This window comes from Nelumbo nucifera, chromosome 6 (assembly GCF_055504915.1).
Source record: "Nelumbo nucifera cultivar China Antique chromosome 6, China Antique-T2T, whole genome shotgun sequence".
NCBI classification, from domain to species: Eukaryota; Viridiplantae; Streptophyta; class Magnoliopsida; order Proteales; family Nelumbonaceae; genus Nelumbo; species Nelumbo nucifera.
In genome coordinates this window covers 57,602,299-57,620,587 of record NC_142654.1, presented here as the reverse complement: position 1 = coordinate 57,620,587, position 18,289 = coordinate 57,602,299, and the positions used below count along the sequence as shown (strand labels likewise).

Below are 18,289 nucleotides of genomic sequence, written 5' to 3'. Positions count from 1 at the left end.
ATCGTGATGGATATCTAAAATTTTGAGAATACGAACAATGATAATGGTCGATTGGGAATCTTTGCATACAAAGGGAAAAATGGGAACTTTTGGATCTGAAATTTGGGCGGTGGGTATCCTGGGGTCCTTGGAGTCTAATGGAAGTGTGCGATGGTTTTAGAGGTGTGGGAATCGTGAGGATCTAATTTATGAGTATTTTGGCTAATGAGGGGGCTTGAAATGGAATTTTAGGTTGATGAATAGGTAAATGAGGGAATTTTAAGTTTGACTTTGGTGGAGTGTCATGGATTTGAATTACAAGGCTGTTGTGAGGGTTTTATCATGTCGGGGATGTGTGGGTCATAGGTTTTAGGTTCGAGAATTGTCGTAATGTTAAGTTCATCAAAATAGAATCTTTAATGGATAAATGGTGAAATCAAGGGATTTAAGGTTGAAATTTGGTGTGATTTGAGGATAAACAATTTTTCTTTTCATGTGATGGAGTCTGATCGGGTAACAGGTGCAGTGGTGTGGTACAATCGGAACTATCAAAAAGGAATCTTGTGGATTTGACGGTGAACTTGAGGCTATCTGAGTTGAAATTTAGTTTCTTAGGGTTTTGGCATATTCTAAATATGTTGATAAGGTCTGATTGGGCAATTGGAATGTGAAAAGTGGGTTAGAGAGGGGGGCAAGCAAAAATTGGGTGTTGACAAGGGGTAAATCGTCCCTCATCAGATGTTAAGCTTGGAAAATTGGTTTTATCTTAAATAAAAGTTACCAAACAGAGAATAATGGGGGTGCTTTTTTATGGTCATTGTGTACTTCTTCAGTTTAGCATTTTTTACCACAAATTAAATGTATTTTAAGCGATTTTGCAAACAGTAGGTGTAGGATTAGTCAATTTCCCCAAACTTGGGCATAGTTTAAGAGATCAACTAGAATACATATCAAAACTGTGATCCTTGCATTGGTGGAAACAGTCATCTAATGGATTCAGGTTGATACTGTATTGGATCAAGTGGCATGCCAAGGCCACGTGTTTCTCTTGGAAAGTAAACTGCAATGGTGCGTCTATATTAAATATGATTATCTAGTGTCTGTTTGATTTGCAATCGGAATCAGAATCGAAATCCTTTGGAATCGAAACGGTCTATTCCCATAGTCTATTTGGTTCATATAGGAATTGAAATCAACTGGAATGAGATTTCATTCCCAAAGGAGAGAGAGGGAATTATCATTCCCTCAAATAGGAAAATGTCGTTCCATTAATGAGATTCTGATTCCATCCAACCAAACAATTGAAATTGGAATAGCCCATTTGAATTCTGCTTCCAGACCCCTATTCCTGCAAAGCAAGTGAGCCCAATACAATGGAGAACCAGCGAAGGGAGAAGAACAAAAAATTGTGTATCATAAAAAAGCTTTGAGCAATCAACAACTACAACCTCAATTGAATTGGCATGATGGGCCAGTAAAGGCCTCCTGGCCAAGGAGAGTACAAATAAAATAATATGTATAGTATTAATACATATAAAACAATACGAAATACAAAAAATTTGCACTCTATATACTCCTTCCAAACTGAGCCTCAGAGGAATTTTCACCCGTAGATTGATGTAGATTCGAATCATGTGATCATCGATAGCCCACCTGAGTTTTTTTTTTTCGCTTTTTTGGGTAAAATAGCTGAGTCTTATTTTTCTTGGACAACATACACTTCTCTCTCTGGAAAGGAAGGCTCATCTAATCTCTTCTTCTGTGAACCAACCATATTGAATTCGCCTTATCCAAACTCTTCCTACACTCTCCCCATACAAAGTCTCGTTTGCTCCTATTCTCTCTACAATCCCATAACCAGAGTAGATCATCGCCAAAGGTAAATAAATCCACCATCTCATTCATGTTGACAACTTCAAACACAATTTTCAGTTTTCATAGAAATCTCAAACCTTTTCTATGCATGGTGTTTTTGTAGGTTGTGGGTTCTCTGCAGAAATGGCAGTCGCTTCCGCTGCGCTCTCTGCAGCTACGTGTACAACTGCTGCCATTGTTAGCTCCTCCAATCGCATTTCCACCCAGAAGAAAAGGAACAATGTGGTATACATACGAGGACTGAATTCCTTTGGGGGGTTGAAAGCCCACAACAGTGTAGCGGCTTTAGGCCTTACTGAGTGCACGGAACAGTCTTTTGCCAAGGTCGTTAGCTCATTAAGATCAACATCCAAAAGCAAAGGAAGAGGTGGGGGAGCACTTTCCTCTACCTGCAATGCCGCTGCTGAGATATTCAGGATTGCAGCAGTCATGAATGGACTTGTTCTGGTTGGGGTCGCCGTGGGTTTCGTTCTTCTACGAATAGAAGCATCTTTGGAGGAAGCCGAGTGAGAATTCCAGCCAAATGACTAATATTTATTTCTGTTATATCCCAATCAAGACCATGCTTTTCTTTTGTTGTTCATTTTGAATGTAACAGTAAAACTCCATTGTTTTGGCTGTACAAGTACACTCTCAACCGAAACCCGTTGTCTATTTAAAATTGCAGATATCAATTTAGTCATTCATTTTCATCTTCTCCTTGAAAATGAATGACTAAATTTGATCCCCGATCTCACGACTTATGCAAGTGCAAGTGTGCAACCATGGCCACAGCATTTTCTTTTCTGTTGCAATCCCCAGTAAAACATAACATGATATGAAAAAGTTGCATATCTAATTATCGATCGAAGCTCTTATTTGATTGGACAGTTTGTCAGAGATTATTACCTCTCTCGTGGGTTAAGTTAAGACCACTGTTTCAGCACAACATATCGGTAAAAGTACATGTCAAAACAAATTCAATATTTTCAAACTTGGTCAGTTGGTCACAGTATTTGACTATTTGGTAAACTGCAAAGGATACGATACCCTTTTATTGACGATAAGGTTGTATTTGGTATCATTGCTACTTCTATTAGAATGGTTTAGAGTTTATTAACACAGATTTTTGATAAAATATGCCATTGTTTATGAAAAATCCACTTTTGATATTAAATGCAAGTATCATTGCCACTTCATGAAATGTGAAATTTGATATTTCTATACAACAATCTAATGCATATATTTTTGGGTTAAATACATTGCAATCCAATGCAGCATTTTGAATTACAGCCCCCTATAGCACATAGTCTACTAGTAGCCCCCCTATAAACTACATCTTACCTGTAGATTTGGCATTAATCCACGGTCAGGATTCATCCCCTGTAAGGTGGGGCTAAAACATTCTGACCTGGACTGATCAGTCATTCTCCCTATATTTTTTCAATGAAAATGGTTATCTAATAGAAAACAACAATGATACCAAACATAATCCTGGTGTGCGAGCAACCTCAAGATTATTGAAGATTTACAGGGCATTGAACAATATATATATAATTTTGATTTTCAAAACTGATGTCGCAGTTGTTTTTCGAAAATCAAAATTATATATAAATATCGGGGAACCGAGTTCAAATCAGCCTCCCACAAGATTGCCCCTCACAACGTCCCACAGTACATCCCCGCCGTGTATTGAGAATATCTCCCGATGATGATATCATCATTTCTGAGATTATCATTGGAAGATGTTCCCATTACACGGCGGAAATTTACTGTGGAACGTTGTGGGGGGCTGATTTGTCTCTCCTGAACCTAAGAAAGTTAAAATTGGAGCTTTGAAACGTTCACAAGTTAAGAATATCAACCATTGTATAACCGCTTTTTGGAAAACGTTTTTGGACTAAAAAATCCAAGCCCTCATCTGGACAAGCTTCAGCGGGAGTTTATATCCAGTCTTTCAAAGATGTCAAAAACGTCTCACAGCTCGCAGCAGTCAGTAGCACCGGCAGGCAGGAGTTCCCTTTATTGTCTCCTTGGACATCTTTTTGAAACTTCGAGTCTCTCATGCAGATGGCTTCTGACAAGCCGAGAAGAGCTGCCAACTAATAAACGCCATCATTAATGAAGCAAACAATTCAAAGCCCACCACCTTCGGTAGGTGCCACCCCAATCCTCGCCTAAGATAACTGCAAAATTGTTTGTTTAGCATTAAGAGGAAAATTTTCAAGAAAATTGTCAGTTGAGGAAAATTTTACATGCTAAGGGATGAAAATATATTTCTCAAACAGAAATCATGACATTTGTCAATGGGAAAGAACATAAACAAGAGTGGTTTCAATTTTCAAGAGATTGCTGACCAGACTATGGCTTGTATCAAATATTTAACTGCAAGGCCCCGTTTGTTTTTCAGTAAGTTACTTATCCGGGTAAGTGTTTCCATTCCCAGGTAAATAAGACAATGTCCTTTTTAACCATAAAAATCCATTATTAAAAGAGGCATTTTTGTCCCATCCAAGTGTTGGTGACTTTCCTCCAGGTGGAAAAGTTATTTACCCACCTGGGAGATGGGTATCTACCTAGAAATAAGCTTTCCCTGGTCCCCACCTAAATCTGAAAAAGAACGTGGGTAATCCCATTAACCAACTTCCCCGCCCCCCCCCCCCCCCCTCAAAATCTAAAGACTAACACCCCCAATAAGGACCATTGCTTGGAACAAAGGTAAAAGCTCAGGCTGACAAGCATGGGAATGTGGGTTCAAGTTCAAGAGCAGCCACTTCGTGCAATAAATGCCCAGGAACCTGGATGGCTGGAACCAATTATAATCCCTTTTATGTTTAGGGCATATCTACTTGTATATAAACAAGAGTGCAAGTGTGCAAGTGTCAAGCGCCCATATGTAGAAACACCACAAAGGGTAAATTTCAAAGGAACCATGAATCGGTTGATCTATAAAGGAATGCTGTTGAAGAAATTAATAGGTCTAAATATAACTAACGATCAAGGTTAAAAGACAACCTTGTGATGGATGGCATGGTTGCAAGAATACCCGCACAGGCATAAATTATAGGAACTAATGCCCTGGGCTTGTTCTTCCGGAGCCACATTAAAGATCCCAAGGCAGCAAGAGATATGGTTAAAACCTGAATACAGAGTAAAAGATATATGAGGAACTAGGTCCAGGCCCAAATAATTACCATCAACTTAAACAGAAGATGCAGTAAAACAGCTTACCAGATTAGCATTGGCTTCAAGGCCTTGCAGAATGTATTCCCATGTAAACTCTAGCCCTCTTGCTCTCACCCAGAGGGGTGCTAGTCTGTGCAGAACAGAATCAGCAAAAGCCCATCCTGAAACAAAGGAAAAATGTGGCTTGCATTAGTAATAGAAGTGGGTGAAGTGTGGTGTCAACCATGTTTTCTTGCTTGCACAAAAGAAATGCCAGTATCTCCCAAACAATAGCCTGGAATGATACAAGGAAAATAATTATGGAGAAGTATGGATTTGCCCAATGCAGATTTCTGATTTCCACTGCAGAGCTATAAACATTCAAAAGGTCAACAACCCACACTCTATGCACCAACGCCCGCCTGTGAATTGGCATCAATTCCGAGCTGGCACCTACCCTGACAGTACTTTGAGCCTACAAATTCTGACCCTGGGCTGATTGGTCATTCTCCCAAATAATTATTAGGGAAAATTTCAGTTTAGTACACTGAACGTTGGGGGTAGTGTCAAGTTAGTATCCAAACTTCAAAACGTGTCACTACCCAAACTTTTGAAAATTGTCAATTTAGTACCTGCTATTAGTAGTTCGTCAGTTAACTGATGCACGTGATGTCACATGTGATTTATAACATTCTGAAATAAAAAATTACCCTTTTAAAGAAGACACTGTTAATTGTCTTATTCCTTGAAACTGAAACTAAACCAGAGCAACGATGAACAATAACCGAATGATCAAGTGCTCTTCCACAAGTTAGCCAAGAAACAGACAAGAAACCAAAAACGATTTCCTTCCTCCAACATAAAAATTTATTAAGGTTCCAATAACAAATTGGTGGAATTATCTTTTATAATCATCGCTAAAACACTGTTTATCATCTTCTTCCTCAAGAAAATAAAACAGAGCCAAGAGAGAGAGTAGTAAGGGAGATGAATCAAGAGAGAGAGAGAGAGAGAGAGAGAGAGAGAGAGAGACTGCTCAGGACCGAATGATGTGTTAATGAATCAATAATGTATTACAATTTGTTGTTATTTTCCCTAAAAATAAACCACACAAAACACTTGAATCTGCATTCCAGGCTCCAGCTATGTTGCACCTCCACTTCATGCTTGTGACTTTCCCTGCTCAAGTCCACATCAACCCAAGCCTCCAGTTCGCCAAGCACCTCATACGCATTGGCGCTCAAGTCACCTTTGCCACCAGCGTCTCTGCCCACCATCACATGTCGAACACCTGCAACCCAAATGGCTTAACCTTTGCACCCTTCTCAGACAGCTACGACGACGGCTTCAAACCCATCAACAGCATCAAACATTTCCTGTCCGAGCTGAAACATCGTGGTTCAGAGAATCTCAGAGAGCTTATTCTCAGCCTAGCTAGAGAAGGCCGCCCCACTATTCTCAGCCTAGATAGAGCTTATTCTCCTTTCCTTTTAAAGGTGCAATCCTTTTTTTTCTATATTTCAGAACATAAACCTATATCCATTTCTCCTTTCTTCCTACCAAATCAGATATGTGATACCATGTTATTTTATGGAAATAACATTCTTGAATCCTAGGGTTCCAATTTCCCATATTATGCATGTAATGACTATAGGATGTATTTATATATGATTATAAATATTACTTTTCTGACATTTTCATATGCAACAAATCGCATGCTTCATCCGGCTTAGTAGAAACAATTGCCTTATAATAGGAAAAATGTAAGCACCGTTAGGAACTTAGGATAACAGAATATCAGTGAAAGAATTAGGCAAAAGGCACAAGCCATAATAAAGAATACCAGGAGACAGAGATAGAGGTGCAAAATCAAAGAAAAAAGGAAATAATTTTAACCCAAGAAATATGAATTACAAATGGAAGGCAAAGTAATTAGAACTCTTTTACCCTTTAGATGGTAAGTTGCCAACTGAGATAGAGATGTAAATGGACTGGAAATTGGTCCAACCCAATCTAGTTCAATATGAGTCCATTACAGAAGGACCGGGTCCAATCCAATCCAATAAATATTTTGGACTGGACTAGTCCAATTCAATGTCTTATTGGACCATCCAACCCATTCAAATTGGTTTTCATTCAGATGGGGTCCAACCCAAACCCAGTCCATTGACACCCCTAAATAGAGATTTCTAGGGGAGTCAGAAAGCAAAACTTCAGTGGCCATGTCAAAACAGCTCGCACTTTTTTCATATAAATCAAAGACAAAGTATCAAGAATCAAATATTTGCAAAATGTGAAGATATACTCACCAAGTCCAACAGCTTGAAACTTATGATTTTGAGATATGTTTCTATGTGTCAGTTGTGTCAATGCAAAATAAAGCCCAGCAACATCTATAAACCCAATTAAAGCTTTCAATAGTTCCTGAAAAAATGATGGTCATTACAATTTGTACAGCATATTTTCCTAATAGGATATCGACTCTTGCATGACCTCATACACCAAGCATTGAAGTAAGTTTCAGTATGGGACATTAGAGACAACAACCACTTGAAAAGAGTTCAGAGATTCAATGCTAAGGAAGTCTGAAGAAAAGGAAGGAAATTGATTGATTTGCAAAGACACTAACCATATAGACCACAAGATTGACTAACCATAGAGAAGGTAGAGAAACTTTACGCAGTGTAGAAACGAAGGAAACAAATGAGACAGCTCATGCAAATATATCCAATTTCAGATGATAAAAGACACATCAAGAATATATAAAAGTTGTAACAAGTAAAAAAAATACCCACATGATACAATCTCCTACCATTAGTATGCATGTGGTTTACTCCTTAAAAACAGTTCCAGGTTTCAAGGCTGAAGAAGTTCGAAGAAAATGAAATGAAATTGTTTGACACATTAGCAGGGTATAAAAGGGGCACAAAAGAGGCAGCCTGTGCCAATACACCTCAACAATGTCATAAAAGCCATAACAAGTAAAGAAAACCTTTTTTTTTATCAGCAACACAGAATAGATTTCATTGATTAGAATTAAAAATGGTTACAACAAGAAGCTGTGAAACCCAGCTTTAGAAAGTTGACCCAAAACCAAATTACAATTGAGCCCAGAACAGATGTGTTCTTTGTACCCCTTGCTTAGCTAATCTATCTGCCAAGCTGTTTGCAGTTCTTGTCACCCACCTCACTCGGATTGACATGTCCTTTGAGAGCCATTTAAATCTTCTGAATTCATGTCACAACTGCCATGTCACCCCCTCACCCTTTTGCAGCCATTTTATCACAGTTTTCGAGTCTCCCTCAATAATCAGTCTGTTAATACCCAGCTCTTTTGCCTTTTCAAACACATATACTGCAGCCAGAAACTCTAACCTTGCCACATCACCTTGTCCCACATGACCCGAGTATAGAGCTCGTATACATCTCTAATGACCCCCCCCCCCCATGCCTGAGGGGCCCAGATTACCCACACAACTCCCATCAAAGGTCAGCTTCTTCCAGCCATCTATAGGGGGAGACCAAGTCTCAACAGATTTCTGTCTTGTAGATGAAGAGGTGGCAATAACACCCTAAGCCCTGAAGAAATCTTCAACCTTAAAATATGAGAACAACTTTATGCTTTTTGCCCAGTTTTCCACTCTCAGAGTTATTGTTTCAATCAAAGATTCCTTGCTTTTTTCTCTTCAAATATTCTTGCATTTCTTTCCTCCCAAACAGTCCACAATAGTGCTGCTCTAGTACACCTCTACAGGATCTTGCCCCTTCTTTTAGTGCAACTAATGCCGGTAGGGCTAAATAAGCTATCCAACCTGTTAGGGAAAAACCACCTGCAACCAAAGAGGGAAGCAAACCAATTCCAAATAAAGCTAACAAAAGGGCAGGAGATCAGAAGATGAAATGCAGTCTCACCATTCAACTTACACAGGACACACCAGTTAGGGGACAAACACCAAGTTGGTCTTTTTCTTTGAAGTAGAACATAAGTATTAAAACAACCATGAAACACCTCCCAACAGAAAGCACTAACTTTAGGGGGAATGGGAGAGTACCAAATTTCCTTGACTGGGAAAGGAGAAGAGGAGGCGGCTACCAAAGACTATAAGAAGGATTTACAAGAAAACAACCCATCAGAATTAGGGCCTCAAACCCTAAAATCTGATCCACCTTCTCCCAAGAACACTGAATCATATTACCCCATGGAAATAAACCTGCCATTAGTATACATGTAATCTACTACGTAGTAACTTTATTGGAATTTTAACAATTTAACAAATCATATTACCCCATGGGAAGTTTAGCTTAGCAAACAATGAATGGGAGACTGGTGAACCTCTCATCTCTTATTGGATAGGGGTTTTGAAGGAGGACTAATGAAATATAAGGAAGTTTCTGTTGGCAAGGTGAAATTGAAGCCTGGAAGAGGTGATAGGACTTTCTTTTGGAAGGACACTTGGTGCTTTGATCAGCCTTTATGCGAGGTGCACCCTTCTCTCTTCTCCATTGCAACAAACAAGGAGGCTTGTCTATCAAACTGCTATGAAATTCAAATTCCAGGTTTCATGTGGTGTAGAATCCTACATTTTGGTGAAATTTGAATGATTGGGAGGTGGAGGAGCTTCGTTCTTTGTTTTTGAGGCAGATTGAGTTTCATCCAGTCCATGTAGATAGTGATATAAGAGTTTGGGTCAATGGGGAATGGTGTTGGGGTATAACAAATGTTTATGAGCCGAATACAAAAGGGGAGAGGGCTGACTTTTGGGAAGAGCTAGAAGGGTTGAGGGGGATGTGGGATGGGCCTTGGTGTATAGGAGGAGATTTCAACGTTGTAAGGAGGGGGAAGATGAAAGGGGGGAAGGACAGGAGGACAAATGTAGGGATGAGAAGGTTTGGGAATTTATCAGTAAGTGTGAGATTACTGACCCACCTCTGAATGGTGGCAGGTTTACATGGTCAAATGGACAAGTTCCAGTAGTCCTTAGAAGGTTGCACAGATTCCTATTCTCAAGGAATTGGGTGGAGTATGTGGGGAAGTGGTGCAAAAGGTACTCACAACAAGCATGTCAGATCATAAACCGATATTTCTACAGAATTTTGTTGCTATAAATGCAGTTAGGCCTTTCAGATTTGAAAATGTTTGGTTGCATGAACCAAACTTTTTGGAGTGGGCAGAGGAGAAGTGGAGAAATATGCAAGTTGAAGGCTTAGTTGGGTTCAAGTTGGTAAGGAAGCTGTAGCTTCTGAAAGAAGAAATCAGGAGCAGGAGGTTGGAGGTATTTGGGAGAACAGAGAGCAGAAAAAAGGAGGTGCTAGAAAAGACGGCAAGGCTGGACAAGCTGGAAGAAGAAGGGATGTTGACGAGGCAGGCTTAATTGGAAAGGAAAGAGCTAAAAGGAGAGTTGGAAGGGATTATTTTAAAGAAAAAAATAAGTTGGAGGCAAAAGTCAAGGGTTATTTGGCTAAAAGAGGGGGATAAAAATTTAGCATACTTCCATGCTTTCACAAGTGCTAGAAGGAGAAGAAACCTTATATAAGATTTCAGGTGGGGGAGGAACTGGTGGATACTAGGGAAGATTGAAATTAAGGAAATAAGAGACGCCATGAAAAAGATAAATGGGGATAAAGCCCTAGGGCCAGATGGGTTTAATTTAAACTTTATTAAGGTTGACTGGGGTTTCTTGGAAGAAGACATTGTACAAATGATCAAGAAGTTTTGTGATTTGAAAGAACTTGATAGAAGAATTAAATAATGCCACCATTATTACACTGATTCAAAAGAAAGATGAAGCAGCGAATATAAAAGATTTCAGGCCAATAAGCCTGATCAACAACCCTTACAAGCTATTGGCTAAGGTGTTGTCCAAGAGATTGAGAGGAGTAATTCATTGGGTGGTGGGAGAAACCTAAATGGCATTTGTGGAAGGAAGGCAAATTTTGGATGGGGTGCTGGTGGCTAGTGAATGTCTTGACTCTAGACTAAGGAGTGGGAGACTCGGGTTGGTGTATAAAATTGATATTGAAAAAGCTTATGACCATGTGGAGTGGGGTTTCTTGGAAGAGATGCAAACCTATGAAAGGAACATCCAAGAGGGGAGAAAAATTTTGATACAAACTCCTTTTTATACTCAGAGACAGAGAATAAGGAAGGGAAGATGTCCTTCAAAGGAACATCTTTGACCCAAGTATCCTCCCAAAAGAGGATGGAATTGCCAGCACAGACATCATACTAACAAACCTATGAAATTGAGGAAGAATGCCATGAATCGTTTTCCACAGTGTTGCCAAGGTTGTATGTCGAGATACTCCAGCATCCCACCCATTCTCTGAGCGACCATGAATACTTTTGACCACTTCATGCCATAATCTCCCTCTCTCCAAGGGCCACCACCACAGCCACTACTCCAATAAAGTTGTATTCTTTTGAAACAAGTTCCCTTATCCAAAGTCCCCCTCTTCTTTACTCCAACACGCCACCTCCCACTTTATCAAATGGTTGCTTCCTATCCCCCCCCCCCCCCCGTTCCCAAAGAAAATCTCTCATCAGCTTGTCCAATTTCTTGGTTTCCCTAGGAAGGATCCTAAAGATAGACAAGAAATAGGTTGGTAAGTTATCAAGTGTGGCTCTTATCTAAGTGATTCTACCCCCAACAAAATGTAATTCTTTTTCTACAAGGTCAATTTCTTTTCAAACCTCTCTACCATTTTGAACCAAAAACCACTTTCCCTAGGGTTTGCCCCTAGAGGAAGCCCCAAATAGGTCATGGGCCAAGAAGAAATGGAGCACTCTAAAAATCTTGCAATAGCCTCCACCTCACTAATCTCCAAATTGACACCTGCTACACAACTCTTTCCAAGATTGATTCTCACATTGGACAACCTCTAAAAGCTTCTAACCAACTCCTTAAGATTTCTCACCTTCTCAAAATCACCCTTGTCATAGAGAATTAGCATGTTATCTGCAAATTGAAAATGGATGACTAGAATACCATCTCTACCTATTCTCCACCCCTTTACTACATCTTCCCTGTCAGCCTTTGAGATCATTCTACTAAGCACATCAGCTATTAGTGTCATAATGTGAGGAGAAAGGGTGATAGAGGGCTCCCTTGGCTTACACCTTTACATGCTGGGAAGAAATCCTTCACCACTCCATTGACCAAGATAGAGTAATGCCAAGAACTAATATAGAAAAAAAATCCAATTACACCACTTGTCTCCAAAGCCACATTTTCTCAATACTTGTAGAAGGCAATGCCAGTTCACTAGATCACAAACCTTTTCCAAATCCATCTTACAAACAAAACCTTTTCTTTTAAATCTTCTCATATCCTCTACACACTCATTAGCAATCAGAATTTGGTTTATTATTTGTCTCCCTTGTACAAAAGCCCCTTGGGCTTGGCTAATTAAGGAAAGGAGAACTGCTTTAAGCCTCAAAGACAAAACATTAACTAAGATTTTGTAGATACTAGTCACCAAACTAATTGGTAAAATCTTTAGGGTGATTAGCATCAGGCTTCTTAGGAACTAAGGTCAAAAAAGTGGCATTGACTCCTGGAATCACTATGTGGTTATCTGCAAATTCCTTAAGAGCATCACATAAATCATCTTTCAATACATCCCAACAATCTTGATAGAAAGCCATTGCAAAACCATCTAGGCCCAAGATCTATCCATCGTGAACACTACCCTCTTGATCTCCTCTTGATCAACTCAATCTGGGTTCATTTCCTTAAAGTTTTCAACACAAGCTGGGTGATACCCCCTGGTTTGGCCTCTTTGCTTGCCTCTTGGCCCAAGCCAGGTTTTTTCGCTAAAGGGAAAATTCTTTGAAAATTGCTCCCCTTGGCCCTTTGCTGGGAGTGTGGAAGGAAAGAAACAGCAGAATTTTTGAAGACAAGGCGGCGCCTATCAAAGTAGTAATCAGCAAAGTTGAATGGTTATTGGTTCTGTGGGCTTAGGTTTTAAAAGCTTTTGAGGATATACCCTATTACGACTTTTTGAATAGTTGGAGTTCTTTAGTTTTTAATTCTGAATCACAGGATGTATGGTGGGGTTCATTGATTACACTTGTAAAGCATTTTGTGCATGCTAAAGGTGCCCAGCTTGCCCGCCTTTTTTGAATGAATATACACATTTCATCTGCTTATCAAAAAAAAGAAAGGTCCTTTATATACCCCCTCTCTAGAGATGCATGAAATTTCCAATATAGCTATAGAAGGGCTGTGCAACATCTTATGAACATAAAACTGTAGGGTAAGGCATGGTAACACATTAGTTAAATTATCAGAACAACAATTCCCAGTTGGAATCTATTCACCATTGACCAAATATGTTACCTAGTTTGACTTCTGTCACTTCTTAGCTCTAATAATCTGACAAAAGCCAATTACCAATCTTTCAACATTTTCAATTTTATCAACTACGTGATTTCTGAGACTGATATCTGAAGAATTTGTTTAGGATAGAATTCTTTAAGTAACTACCAACTACCCAACTCAACAGTTTTCATATTCAGTCTAAACAGGTTTTTGTGGAATGACAGATTTATCTGGTCACCTTTTTAGTTGGGTATTTCTGGATGCAACCTCACCAACCCATTGCCAACCTTAACATCATTTTTCCTACTGATACTGATCCACCCAAAAGAACAAAAGAAACCTTTTTCTTCCTTTTGACCTTCACTCGTGTTATAAAATAGATCCCGGATATTATCTATTTGTCATAAAAAAATGTTCTTATCTCCAGTCATGGCCTCCCATTTTCCTGCTTCCATAACTATCTGCGGAAAAACAGCATAAAAACATTTTGCAGCCAGTGGAAACGAACAAACACTGAAGCTCCAATTCGCTGTTATGTCTTTTCTGGAAGCTACAAGAAATGATCCTTCAAGCATTCTTAAAGAGTGAATTTCTGTTTGCTATGCTGCCCAGAAAGTCAGCAACATGAAAGTTTTGAAGATTGTGTAACAGTCAATATATGTATTAAAATTGTCTACCAACATATTTTCATATATTCTCATTTTCTTTTTTCCACCTGAGTTTATAGAAGTCAGCTTTCCATAAACATACTTTACAAATCATATTTACTTAGGCTGATTCTAAGAGAATACATCATTCATGCTCCAACATAAGCTGAAACCCTACAACTCTTATTTTCTCCTTTGACCCAATCAGAACCAAAACCATTCTTTGACTTCATAAACCATAAATGTGCAGAAATCAAGCCATCCTTACATTACAGATATAGAAATTTTTCAACATCATTTTTCATCTGAATAAGTAAATAAAAATAGATCAAAACAGAACAAAAACTGCAAGTAGTGAGTACTAATATTATTATTTTCTGAACCTTCCAAACACACATGTGCAAGCTTCTAAATCAACCTTAAAGAAAATAAATTAATAATTTCAAGATTCCAGTAAGAAAATGTGAACATAGAAAATGCAAAATTAAAGTGGTTCTTTTGTGCAAACTTCTAAATCAACCTTAAAGAAAATAAATTAATGATTTCAAGATTCCAGTAAGAAAATGTGAACATAGAAAATGCAAAATTAAAGTGGTTCTTTAAAAAGTCAAAACCTGATATGGATCAAAACTGTCATTCTCAGGTACTTTGAGAAATGTTGCCAGACACACAAGCTGCCAATATAAATAAATAAAATCATAACAACATTGAAGAAATTGTATCACACACATCAAAGCATAAGAAGTAACATTAAGATGTGTTGGGAAAGATAGTTTATGAGTAAAGAAGAACATGAGACAAATGATGCAGGACAAAAGATGGTCGGACATTCAATCTAGATCAAGTTTTGGCAGTTCTACAAGCATGGATTAAAACCATAGTTGACTACACAATGCATGAAGTAGATTTATTTCAGGAAATCAAATTAAAAAAAAAAAAGAAATTAAAAAATCTAGAACACCTTGGAGCCTTGAATGCAGTAGCTTGGGCTTTCCTTAAAATGTCACCATGTGATATGTAGCAAAAAGGGAAGGTATCTTTTGTCAGGATTTAAGATAAAACATTTCTACTGCTGCAATTACTTCTCCCTCCCCCCTTCCTTTAATAAACATTTTCCTTAGTTTTGTAGGAGAATTTCTTTTTTTTTAATCTCTTTTTTTGTTTTTGCATCATAATACAATTCAAGTAATGAAATATAGGTCTGTCCAATCAAAGCCACGTCAGAACATTATACGAGCTTTCATGAAAACACTGCATCAAATCTTGTTTGTGACTTCAAAGCTTAACATCCAAAAATTTGAATTTCTCTGGATTTAGGTATTTTGAAGGGATATTGTGGAGCTCTTATAAGGAATGCATACAAAAAATTACAGCAGAGTGAAATGAAGACAAGAGAAACTGGTTTTGTTTCAACAAAGTGATGGAAGAATTATTGAATCTTAAAAGGAAAGAACCAAGCTCTACATTTGACTGACCAAGTAGGTACCAGGTATGATTATACAAGTTTCATTTCATCCCCCTCCCCTCCCTCTTTGTCTTGTGTTAGACCTGAGAGCTTTTCAATATGGGAGGGAAAAATGAAAAGAAGCAAATCCAGAATTGCAATGGAATATTCAGAGAGAGATAGAGAGAGAGAGAGAGAGTATATATGAATTCTTTGTTCAGTGCAGCCAAGGTCAATTAAACAACCAGTCAAATAACCCAGCCTACAAGTTACTGTGAATGGGTTAAACTAAAAACAAGCTTAAAGGTCCTAAGTGATAAAATGCTTAGCAGTGCAAACTAAGAATTAACATTGATCTGACAACAAAAAAATTATAGGTATAAGTTCTTGATAATTGCTAATGCTTGAAACAAACTAAATAGGATGTCATAGAATGTCAGATTAAAAGACTCCATGAGTGACGCCAAAAATTGAGAGTTCTCACGAGAGACCAGTGACACTTCATGTTTACAACCAACCTTAACTAAAGCTGTCCCAAGATATACAGTTGCGGCCTTAACGGAAGTACCAATTGTATCATACTCGGATCTGCACAAATGTAGTCAACACAAAGTCAATGTAACAGTTGAAACCACAGATATACAAAAGACCAATAGCTTCCGGAACACTTCCCAAGCGCAGTCTTGAAATTTTATCAACGAATGTATACCAAAGACAAAATCACAAAACGTCTTTCTAAGTTCCCTTTATTTTTGTCTACAAGGCAACCATGACTATCAGCGAAGGCCCTAGAAGAACCGTATGAGAGTTCGAGGAGATTCAAAAAGAAAAGAAGAATAAAATGAATTAAAATCATGTATAGTCAAATCCACCAGATAGAAGAAGCAAAATTTGATAAATGATATTTGGTTCCAACTCTATAACTTGGGAAGTAATTCCTCCGAAACCCGAGAGCTAGGTTAAGTTTGGTTTGATGTATGGAAGATCTATAAAAAGTATTGGAAAAGAAAGGGACTTACAATGGCGTCGCCGAGTAGTAGACGGCGTGAGGACCGAACGTAAGAATTGCGCAGTTGAAGAAGTGAAACACGGTCATCTTCCTCCTCCTCCTCCTCCTCTCTCTCTCTCTCTCTCTCTCTCTCTCTCTGTTAAGGAGGTTCGAGCAGAAGACAATGAATGTAGTTATGTAGAGATAATCCCAAATTCCGAAGTTCTATTTGACAGAGAACGGAGAACAAACGAACTTCTATTGCAGAATTCAGAAGGGAGAAACAGAAAACCTTAGAGGGGTGTCCACGGTTCGGTTACCGAACCATGGACAAATTTTTGAAACCGACCGGTACCACCGGTTAAGCAGTCCGCCGGTTTTGAATTTTGAGCGGTTCGATTTTTTGGTTTTTTATATTTATAATATATTATATAAATATACATAATATTATATTATAAATAATAAATGATATATAATATATTATAAATATTATAAAAATATATAATATCTATAATATATTAATTAATAAATAAATTATTATAAATATAATATATGTATATAGAAAATATGTGATATATATAAAATATACATATAAATATATATACCGGTCGATTTGATTAACCATCCGTGTTTTTCTAAGTTAATCAAAAATCAAACCGATCTTTCGGTTTTTTAAAAATACCAAACCAAAATCAAACCGATTAATTCAATTAACCGCATTTTCTGATTCAATTTTCTCAGTCCGATTTGATTTTTCGGTTTTTTGGTTTTTTATGGACACCGGCTTAGATCCCGTTCGTTCGACAGAAGGTGCAACTGAGTCCTGATGCATTCCCAAGTGGACCAGACCTCGTCCCGGGTTCTGATATTGGGCCTGCAGGAACTATGAAAATTAGACCCATTAATTACATGATCATCAATTCATCATTCATGAAAGTAGATGAGCAGGTGGAGTGGGAGTAAATTGCTGCGGTTGTACAGTAAAGCCGACATCCATGGAGAGTAAAATGCATCAAGGAAGCCCCCATCGACCTTTTTCAGGCAGGTCTGGTCAGGCCAGCGTGATACTTGTACTGTTGGTTGAACAACTTAACGACAATATTGCTCTAGCCTGTGGGCCAAAGTTGGATCCAGTTCTTTTCACCCAATAGCCCCCAGACTATCTCAATTGGGTTGTGGCTTGTGGCCTCAGTCTGAATCTAGCATGTGGATTTTTTTTTTTTTCTTTTCACAAGTAGCAATATGACACCAAATGAAAAGAAAAAGAGTCCTACTTTTACTGCATTGATGCATGGTCTTAAATAATATACTAATTTTCAAAAGAATTAGGGTCTGTTTGATTTGCAGTTAGAATCGGAATCAGAATTCATCAAAATCTGAATCAGAATGATCTATTCACATATTCTCTTTGGTATAAATTGAAATCAGAATGGGAATTAGAATCAGTTGGAATGAGTGAATCCGTTCCCTCAAATGAGGGAGAGGGAATGACATTCCAATTCCATCAAACCAAATTATTGTTGGAATCGGAATGGGCGAATGGCCCATTCTGTTTCTGATTCCAAACCCCTATTCCCGTGAACTAAATGGGTCCTTACTTGCAGAAATGATCAATAAAGAGAGAAGTTGAGAACACATCCAGAGAGAGGGGGGCTGATGGATGACCTTAAAATTCAAGAGCCCATATAACAATACATGCCTTGAGGACAATAACAACTGTAGCAAACTCATCCCATCATCCAATATAATCCAGAAAGATCTAAGCCAAACATACCCCTACCAAAATTCATTCACGTCAAAAGAATAAAAATCTGCATCTCATATACGCAACAGCAGCCACAGGTGATTCCGTCATAGGCCCATGTCGCCCAGTCGCCTGGGTCAGGCTTAT

The 18,289-nt window shown here is 38.4% G+C and overlaps 2 protein-coding genes across 3 annotated transcripts; one reads left to right on the top strand and one right to left on the bottom strand.

The window, feature by feature from the left end:
- Nucleotides 1-1,696: 1,696 nt before the first annotated feature.
- On the top strand, nucleotides 1,697-2,497 carry LOC104601975 (uncharacterized). Its single transcript, XM_010265498.3, has 2 exons — nucleotides 1,697-1,858; nucleotides 1,958-2,497. The coding sequence occupies exon 2, from the start codon at nucleotides 1,978-1,980 to the stop codon at nucleotides 2,362-2,364; it is 387 nt and encodes a 128-aa protein (XP_010263800.1). The 5' UTR covers nucleotides 1,697-1,858; nucleotides 1,958-1,977; the 3' UTR covers nucleotides 2,365-2,497.
- A 1,155-nt stretch (nucleotides 2,498-3,652) lies between these two features.
- LOC104601976 (uncharacterized) lies at nucleotides 3,653-16,678 on the bottom strand. Of its 2 annotated transcripts, XM_010265499.3 has the most exons (7): nucleotides 16,430-16,676; nucleotides 15,929-15,998; nucleotides 14,581-14,640; nucleotides 7,308-7,422; nucleotides 5,065-5,180; nucleotides 4,849-4,973; nucleotides 3,653-4,019 (listed from the first exon to the last, which is right to left on the bottom strand). In XM_010265499.3, the coding sequence occupies exons 1-7, from the start codon at nucleotides 16,504-16,506 to the stop codon at nucleotides 3,896-3,898; spliced, it is 687 nt and encodes a 228-aa protein (XP_010263801.1). In that variant the 5' UTR covers nucleotides 16,507-16,676; the 3' UTR covers nucleotides 3,653-3,895. The 2 variants fall into 2 exon arrangements, with proteins under 2 accessions (XP_010263801.1, XP_010263802.1); XM_010265500.3 differs by lacking the exon at nucleotides 14,581-14,640 and having other exon boundaries at nucleotides 16,430-16,678.
- Between the last annotated feature and the right edge of the window lie 1,611 nt (nucleotides 16,679-18,289).